At 37.9% G+C, this 10,484-nt stretch overlaps 1 protein-coding gene across 1 annotated transcript; it reads left to right on the forward strand.

Moving 5' to 3' along the window:
- Window positions 1–1,600: 1,600 nt before the first annotated feature.
- LOC132563171 (beta-hexosaminidase subunit beta-like) lies at window positions 1,601–7,791 on the forward strand (the record flags this gene model as incomplete). Its single annotated transcript, XM_060227926.1, has 4 exons — window positions 1,601–1,810; window positions 5,177–5,352; window positions 6,028–6,501; window positions 7,682–7,791. Coding segments are annotated over exons 2-4 (738 nt in total), but the record flags the coding sequence as incomplete, so codon positions are not given.
- Window positions 7,792–10,484: the final 2,693 nt, after the last annotated feature.

Raw genomic sequence — 10,484 nt, forward strand, 5'->3', positions numbered from 1 at the left:
ACGATAAGGTCCAGGATATTTCTTTATTAAGGTTTATCTCGACGTTTCCTCGTTTCTTTGAGACGTTTCGTTTCAAAAGTCATTCCTTGTCGTGGTCAGTGAAATACAGATTTAAATCACATTTCACTTCCAGCACCAATGTAGTCATGGTAAACACAGATCATGCTTTGTTCTGATGCTTGGAAATGCAACATACCTTTATTAGACTTGCCTTTGTGTGCCTAGGTATATATGCTAATCCTTAATGTTTATTTGGTGTAGAAAAATGTGTGAAATTTGATGTACAAACTCATTCCAGTAATATATCTGTGAAAGCCTGGCTGAACACTGAATATTCCACTACCACAGTAGTAGCTTGATTGTCATTAATTATTTGAGATACATGTAATAAGAGATTTACCTGGGCTCATTTGTGGGCTGATGTACAGGTTTGTATCCCTTTGTTGGTGTACAAAATGTGTGCTAACTCGTGATAACTTCAGCCCTGCAGTGCTGTAACAACGTGGTCTCGAATACCTTGCCATTCTGACATACAGAGGTGGTGGAGGTCATGTTGTTTATTGGAAAAGCATATGGTGTTTCTACCTTCAGGGAGCAATCCTGTCCATTCTGGAATGACGAGTATGAGTATATATTTCCGAAGGGAAATCAAACCTGCATTCTCTCACCTATACCTGACGATTCCAAGAGACGTTGATAGAAGGGATAATTAAGAGATTATATATAAATATATATTGAAAAAATAAACCCTGTTCTGCTTCATCACATATTTATAATAAATATATAGGAACACATTGCAAGACTATAAATAATATGTCCTTAATACATATCTAATTAATAATTAACAGTAGGTACTAACTACTCTCCCGGAAGAGTAGGAGAACTGATAACGCTCCGTTATATATGTCTGTAGATACATCGGATTTAATCATATTATATATATATCCATAAAAAAGTCTACGTATCTATTTTTGACAGGAGCAGAAAATTGACTTGCGTTAGGTAATTGTGGCAGGTTAGGTGAGGAAAGGAGTTATATAAAATACCACAGTTGTAGTGTGGTGCAGCGAAATATACGGCCATGTAATGTTGAACAATTCTTACGCCCTACCTGCTGGGCTAGTGGGCAGATGATCCTGGCGACTATATACAACAAGGATAACCAGAAACTGACAGATACAGCTATAATTAAGGCGTCTTATCAAAAGTGTGATTTTGTTCTGCATAATTAATGTCCAGTCGGTGCCACTCTCAATTGTAAACTTTAGCGATTTGTTTCATGGTTGAGGTTAGGGGTAGTTGAGTGTTGTTACTCTTGACATACATCACCAATATTCACTGAATTAAAATGATCATGGACTGAATGACACTGAACACTTTTAGGTTATATTACGTCACATTAGCAACAATATTTTTAACTTTACTTTCATATACTTCAAAGTAAAATTAGTGACAGCAAGGACCTAGATAACTACATGACATGTAGAAATCAAAGGATATTTTCTTTTGTAAACGATTACAGTAAGTACGTGTGTGTATAAGAGGGGTATGTTTGCCACGTCCAGTTACTGAGGCTCAGCGGGGAGGATAACACCACTATCGCTAAGGCGATCAGTCCATACACCCCGGCAGGAAACCTTGACCATCTGATGATAAACAAACTAGGCAGGCAGTTTGTATGTTTAGCTACTGACCACTGCGTGAATGATCTCCGTCCAGTGTTCGGGAAGTTGGTGCTTAATTCAAGCGTAATATAATACTACATCTGGGCTCTTCACGGAAACAGGAAGGCTTGATTTTTACTGCTTTTGTAAGTTTACCTCAGTGTGAATGTTAAAATACGATTCAATATTTTTTTCGAGAAATAGAGAACGTGTGTTTCTTTTATAGAAACATACAAAAGTGCAGCTGACAATGGAATCAACCCTAGTCTGTACCAATCTGTGACGACATGAAGGGTCGGTAGGGCACGTGATGGATACACTCCCTGGTCAGCGGGAATTATAGAAAACAAGCGAGAAAATCTCCCTCGGTGTTTATAAAAGTTTGTACATATTGCTGTATCTATGTATATACACATACACATGAATGTCTGATGCACTTTTCTGAGACAAAAAGAGTTCAAATCTGGAAGTCATCGAGACTGACACGAGGATGTTGACAAATTTGTCGCCATCAAAGGAGTTCGACATTTCGAAAGAGCTTGTGCCGAGATTTGCTGGCACATGGCTGCGATATGTATTGTAATCCAATGTACTGCACGAGTACAAATGCTGTTCAAGGTTACGGGGTTAGAAAGGGATGTAAACAAAGACAATGAGCAGGCGAGAGAAAAGATGTGTGAACAGGAACATGGCGCCATTAATCATGACACAATGCACGGGAAAACAAGTGCATGAGACAGGATGTTACAGGAGAACCACGTGATGCTGACACGGTTGTCGTCATCTCATTATTTTTTAACAGAGATACGCTTACCATTTAGTGGGAATGAAAGTCTCATAGCGCCATTTTATTACCAACATCTTAGTGATACTGGAATACGTTAGTTTGAAAACATGATCACTGATTTGTGAGCTATGTATACGAATATATTTTCTTTAAATAATTTATTCAACAGCATATCTTCTTTTTTTTGAACAATGCTTTGTATGACATGACCTTTACTGTCTGAACCACATCGTGTTATAAAGGGAAAACAAGAGATGGCATACATAACCCATTCTAGATTCGACTCTATTTTTGGTAGTTACTAGAGAGTAAGCTATGGTTGCTCCCAAGAACTTCCAGAGAGGAAAACCTTACATCCGGAATAAACATGGTTTTAGTAATTCTATAACTGTGGCATATATATCATATGTTATATTATTATCATGTTTGAATATATGAATTTAGCTGTTATATCATTGTACGATCTAAGCTGTTATATCATCGTACGATCTTAACTGTTATATCATCGTACGATCTTAACTGTTATATCATCGTACGATCTTAGCTGTTATATCATCGCATGATCTTACCTGTTATATCATCGTACGATCTTAACTGTTATATCATCGTACGATCTTAACTGTTATATCATCGCATGATCTTAACTGTTATATCATCATATAATCTTAGCTGTTATATCATTGTACGATCTTAACTGTTATATCATCATATAATCTTAGCTGTTATATCATTGTACGATCTAAGCTGTTATATCATCGTACGATCTTAACTGTTATATCATCGTACGATCTTAACTGTTATATCATCGCATGATCTTAACTGTTATATCATCATATAATCTTAGCTGTTATATCATTGTACGATCTTAGCTGTTATATCATCGCATGATCTTAACTGTTATATCATCGTACGATCTTAGCTGTTATATCATCGCATGATCTTAACTGTTATATCATCGTACGATCTTAGCTGTTATATCATCGTACGATCTTAGCTGTTATATCATCGCATGATCTTAACTGTTATATCATCGTACGATCTTAGCTGTTATATCATCGTACGATCTTAACTGTTATATCATCGTACGATCTTAGCTGTTATATCATCGCATGATCTTAGCTGTTATATCATCGTACGATCTAAGCTGTTATATCATCGTACGATCTTAACTGTTATATCATCGTACGATCTAAGCTGTTATATCATCGTACGATCTTATCTGTTACACATCGTACGGTCTTAACTGTTATATCATCATATAATCTTAGCTGTTATATCATCGTACGATCTAAGCTGTTATATCATCGCATGATCTTAGCTGTTATATCATCGTACGATCTTAGCTGTTATATCATCGTACGATCTTAACTGTTATATCATCGTACGATCTTAGCTGTTATATCATCGCATGATCTTAGCTGTTATATCATCGTACGATCTAAGCTGTTATATCATCGTACGATCTTAACTGTTATATCATCGTACGATCTAAGCTGTTATATACACATCGTACGGTCTTAACTGTTATATCATCATATAATCTTAGCTGTTATATCATCGTACGATCTAAGCTGTTATATCATCGCATGATCTTAGCTGTTATATCATCGTACGATCTTAACTGTTATATCATTGTACGATCTTAACTGTTATATCATTGTACGATCTTAACTGTTATATCATCGTACGATCTTAGCTGTTATATCATCGTATGATCTTAGCTGTTACACATCGTACGGTCTTAACTGTTATATCATCGTACGAACGTAGCTGTTATATCATCGTACGATCTTAACTGTTATATCATCATATAATCGTACGATCTTAACTGTTATATCATCGTACGATCTTAACTGTTATATCATCATATAATCTTAGCTGCTATATCATCGTACGATCTTAGCTGTTATATCATCGTACGATCTTAGCTGCTATATCATCGTATGATCTTAACTGTTATATCATCATATGATCTTAGCTGTTACACATCGAACGATCTTAGCTGTTATATCATCATATAATCTTAGCTGCTATATCATCGTACGATCTTAACTGTTATATCATCGTACGATCTTAACTGTTATATCATCGTACGATCTTAACTGTTATATCATCATATAATCTTAGCTGCTATATCATCGCATGATCTTAACTGTTATATCATCGTACGATCTTAACTGGTATATCATCGTATGATCTTAACTGTTATATCATCGTACGATCTTAACTGTTATATCATCGTACGATCTTAGCTGTTATATCATCGTGTCTTAACTGTTATATCATCGTACGATCTAAGCTGTTATATCATCGCATGATCTTAAAAATGTAGTTGGTAAATCATGATTGTTGTATCATATATAGCGCATTCTCTCATTAACGTAATTAGGTGTCCATTCATCAAAAGTTCTTCGGAATAATTTGATAATGATAATAAGTATGAACATTGGTATTGATGATATAGAACAACGTCTATATCTGTGTCTGTTGGAATGTTAGTGCCAGTCTACCACTTGTTACTGGTACTTACTGGTAAGAGATGTACACTGGGCCGGGTATTCCATCTGATCTCGGCGTAACTAGCTCTGTGATTTTAATGGTCGGTACCTTTGTGTGACATTTAACCGTTTCAGCCGACGACAGTCACTACCAAGACTTTACATAACCTTATTTTTACCATTAATATTTTGTCTCATTGGTCTTTTGTTTTTCTGTACAAAATCAGGTCCAGAATGTGAAAGTTGAGGATGGCCAGCTCCGCCGTTACTCCAGCATGGCTTGTTATCCTTCTTGTCGGCGTTTATCCTTACAACGTCTACAAAGAGGCGCCAGTGTACGTAGCGGGGCCCAGGAGGGGCAATTATTCTTCATTGAAATATAACAGAACCAAAATAGATATACGTAAGTGAATACCGTCCTTGCTATATTCAAAGTAACCTGATAGATTTTGGAAATGTGTGCATCAACACTCCGTATTCCACACAGGAGTATTAAATAAATACATGTCGCCCATATATATTCCGCTATGCACCTCTCAGATGTTCTCACTGTATCAAGACGTTAAGTAGGAAAGGGTTTGTTGTGATGGGTACTGAGATGGTGTAATATTCAATTCAAGTAGGTCTTTGTCTTACATTGCGGTTACTTAGCACTAAACTTTACTTTTGGTAACAATCGGGGAACATTAGTGAAGCAGAGTACCTTATTGTTCTGAAACACCTGGTCGTACTTTCATGTACGTGTATGTTGTGTTATCGTATCAGTCTTTGTTCATAATTTGCCCTCATGTCATCGAGTTTGCTTTGTGTTGACGTATCGGTAATTTCATATTTTTTGTGAACAAACATATACCTACACATGAACGTCTAAACGCTAAGAACATGCTATATTTGTCGTATATTTTTCAGTGTTTGATAATGCTAAGCCTGCAATATTATAGAAACGTTTTACTTGAAGGCATTCTTTAGAATATTATTGCAAATGTCTTAGATTGGCTGTTTACTTGTTACAAGATACATATATACTGTGTACTATCACACCTGTATAATGTGATATGTGCTTTTCATTTTTGTCCAGGAAAAATTAGACAACAACGTTTTCATACGCCGACACAGAGAGACATCGAACGGAACGTTTCAATTGAATGGGACTATACAGATTTCAGTCTTCAGTTTAAAAATATTGGTGGTCCAGCCTTCAAACTCAGGAGAGCTCCTCGTGCCACACACGGGGAGCCATGGCCTTTACCACAGACCTACCGGACAAACAAAGAACAAGTGTACCGAATTGATCCGCACTCATTCAATATCAAGGTGGAGAATTATTCGTGTGTTATTTTAGAGAAAGCTATCCAACGTTACAAAGATTCCGTATTTAAATTCGCTTCCGAAGAAAATTATGACAATTTGAAATATTTGAAAAATGGTGGATTTGATAAAGACATTCTAAATTTGAGAAAAATTCACGAAGATGCCACGCCCATTACGTGGATGTCAGTGGTGCTTAAAGAAACCTGCTCAAGTCAAATGCACGAGTCTTCCAACGAAACTTGTGAGTAGGAGTATTTTTATGATCAGCAATTAAATGCTGGCATATAATAAACACATTCCTCGCCTAACTCCTGAATATATGTGTGTACATTCTCCATATTCAATGGTATGCGGTAGCAATTATGTGCTTATGTCAGCAGAATTTATGTATACAAATGTTTTATTGGGAAAATAAAACACCATTTTTTGTAACATTTTCCCATTAAACGAAACAGCGATCTGTATATATCAATTTCAATTAAAAACTAATTTTGAGAACTGCAGTAATGTTCGGATCGACCTGTGGAAAATATTTATATTCTATCCTACTCGTGAAATATGTACACTATTATACGGGAAATCGCTTTTTTCAGAAATCTTCCTATGTATGCAATGGCTCTATATTTTTCCTGTTTCAAAGACAAAGGCGCATGCAGACCGATTTGTTTCTTGTTTGTGTTTTTATTTGATAAAAGATAGCATGAAACAAAATACCACGTGCATGTACCTGTATTGACTTCAGAACGGACGGACAAAACGTTCGGCTCGACGTCCTAGAAACTTGGACACCACGTATGTCACTAAACATTTATATATATATACCGCTGAAGACTCCATTGATGTTACTATGCTGTAAAGAAATACCAAAATCAGCCAGTGAATAAAAGCATAGAGCTATGCCCAACACTACGTCATGATCGCCAGGATCATTTTGTTTTCAAATAGATTTAAACTTAAATTTTCCTAACTTTCTTTCTGAAGTGAATTCTAGCCATAGTCACCGATAACACGAAGTGCTTGACGAATATTTGGAGAAAAATACTTAAGCTTTTGTTGTTTTTTTTAAATCTGGTTTTAATTTTCGTTTAACTACATTGTATCGGTGAATCGTAAAGAATCCCTTTGTCTCTGAAAATGTTTTAAAACTAAAAAAATAAAAAATAAAAAATGGGAAATCGAAATACACGAAGATGCCAAGATTGAACTGCTGGCAGATGACAAAATAGAATATGTATGTAACATGCGTTTAGATTCACATTTGCGGTGCAATCCACTATGTGAAGAATACAAGAAAGTGACTTTCATAAGTCTTCATGCCATATGGATGTATCCGCTGAACTTTCATATACATGAATGTTATAAAATGAAACTGGCTTTCAATCCAGATATGAACTTATAGAATATAACTTTTTATTTCTTAGATTCGCTATTGGTTAAGCCGTTTGGGATCTTCTTGAGAGCTATCGATGTGTGGGGCGCCTTGAGGGGACTCGAGACCTTCAGCCAGATAGTATATAAACGGCAGAATCAGGTAAGACCGCCCGACGATTCTATCGACATAAACCCACCACTGTAACACATTTCTCCACATACGAAGCATACGATTTTTTTCACTGAAAGTCTATATTTGTTTGTAAATTATTCTTTAAGCTTTGTATTATTTGTATTATATTCTCTCTGCATTGATGTACATTTCTTAGTTGTAAAGTACTTGTGTTAGCCTGTATTGTATATTAGCTCTTTTTCATATTTGTCTGTGGAAATGTCTTAGCAGTTTTCTGTATGTAGAAGTGGCAGACTATTCTACGCTTTTTCAGTAATTCTTAAGGTGTGTACATTGTATTTGTTAGAGTCACGGAGACGGAAAACTTGCCATCCAATCAGTATTCGTTTGTAGAGCTGTCGGGTAGAGGGACCACGATATATTAGTCGGTAGAGCTGTCGGGTGGAGGGGCATCGATAGATTAATCGGTAGAGCTGTCGGGTAGAGGAGCCATGACAGATTAGTCGATAGAGCTGTCGGGTAGAGGGGACGACAGATTATTGATAGAGCTGTCGGGTATAGGGGCCACGATAGATTAGTCGGTAGAGCTGTCGGGTAGAGGGGCAACGATAGATTATTGGTAGAGCTGTCGGGTAGAGGAGCCATGACAGGTTATTCGGTAGAGCTGTCGGGTAGAGGGGCCACGACAGATTATTGATAGAGCTGTCGGGTATAGGGGCCACGATAGATTAGTCGGTAGAGCTGTCGGGTAGAGGGGCAACGATAGATTATTGGTAGAGCTGTCGGGTAGAGGGGCAACGATAGATTAGTCGGTAGATTTGTCGGGTAGAGGAGCCATGACAGGTTATTCGGTAGAGCTGTCGGGTAGAGGGGCCACGACAGATTATTGATAGAGCTGTCGGGTATAGGGGCCACGATAGATTAGTCGGTAGAGCTGTCGGGTAGAGGGGCAACGATAGATTATTGGTAGAGCTGTCGGGTAGAGGGGCAACGATAGATTAGTCGGTAGAGCTGTTGGGTAGAGGGGCCACGACAGATTAGTCAATAGAGCTGTCGGGTAGAGGAACCACGATAGATTAGTCGGTAGATTTGTCGGGTAGAGGAGCCATGACAGGTTATTCGGTAGAGCTGTCGGGTAGAGGGGCCACGATAGATTATTGGTAGAGCTGTAGGGTAGACGGACCACGACAGATTAGTCAATAGAGCTGTTGGGTAGAGGGGCCACGACAGATTAGTCAATAGAGCTGTCGGGTAGAGGGGCAACGATAGATTAGTCGGTAGATTAGTCGGGTAGAGGGGCAACGATAGATTAGTCGGTAGATTTGTCGGGTAGAGGAGCCATGACAGGTTATTCGGTAGAGCTGTTGGGTAGAGGGGCCACGACAGATTATTGGTAGAGCTGTCGGGTATAGGGGCCACGGCAGATTAGTTAATAGAGTTGTCGGGTAGAGGAACCACGATAGATTAGTCGATAGAGCTGTCGGGTAGAGGGGCTACGACGGATTAGACAAAATGATTATGGCTGTTCGGGTATATTTATGCTTCCCGAAGACAGAGCATACACTCGCCACTTTGTCCGTCGAGCCGTCCGTCCGTCCGTCATAATTTTGTCCAGATCATAACACCTAAACTTTACGAGGTATCAACATTGAATTTCATAGGTAGAGATACCTTAACAAGCAGAAGAGCAGTGCACCAGAACCATCACTCTCTTCTGCATAATTTAGGAGTTATTGCCCTTTGTTAGTTTTCATACTTAAAGGTTGTCCGGAGCATTACACTCAAACTGTAAGAAGTATCAACATGAAACTTCATGGTAGAAAAATCTCAACAAGGAGAAGTGAAGTGCAGCAGAAGCACCACTCTCTTTTGCATAGTTAAGTAGTTATTGCCATTTGTTACTTTTAATACTTAAATTTTGTCCCCATTCGGAGAGAAGAGCCCGTCACTGACGGCCCTTGTTTGTTCCTGTATAGAAAACTGTACCAGTTAGGGAAATATAGCAGGCGTATTTAGGATGATAATTGGTGGGCTGTTTGAGAATGAAGATGTTGCCTCAGGACTAAAACGAGGTATATTACAGTGGTCAATAACACAGATTATTCTGTTAGATAACAAGCTGCTCAGTTTCATCAGATCGATAAATTTGTCGATTAATTCACAGTGACCGATATAAGAACAATACAATGTAGCATTCCTCAAGACTCGTCATCACAACATCTGACATTTCCGAGAGAAGGGTCTATCAGTGCGACCAATGTTCCTAGTCAGGCGACATAATGAAACCATTGTTGTGATCAAGCTGTGGTGGAAACTTTCACTTGTATTGTATAATATCCGTGTGGTTTTGATTGAATACGTTTTCTTTTATCATATTATTCCTCTACGGCTACAACACATGTATAGTAGTTGTGCGGTCGTTGACTGTTTCAGGACCGACAAAAACAATTCAGTCACAGGCTGGGACCAATTGGATGTCCAAGGTGTGGTGAAATATTACTTTATTGTCATGTCACAAATATGTGTTTGATGTTCAATCTAGTGGTTCCATTGTGGTTTACCTTGTTCTCATTTGAGAACGTGACATTTCTTACTCAGATTGACCAAGATTTATATGGCGAGTGTCGTCGATGAAGCAGAAGACGCTTACCTTTTCGGAACACATGGCATTATTTACTTTGTCATTTTTTTGAAAATAACAGGAAGTGAAATTCACATTA

This window comes from Ylistrum balloti, unplaced genomic scaffold (genome assembly GCF_031769215.1).
Source record: "Ylistrum balloti isolate Yb309-2 unplaced genomic scaffold, AGI_CSIRO_Ybal_v1 Utg371622, whole genome shotgun sequence".
NCBI lineage: Eukaryota > Metazoa > Mollusca > Bivalvia > Pectinida > Pectinidae > Ylistrum > Ylistrum balloti.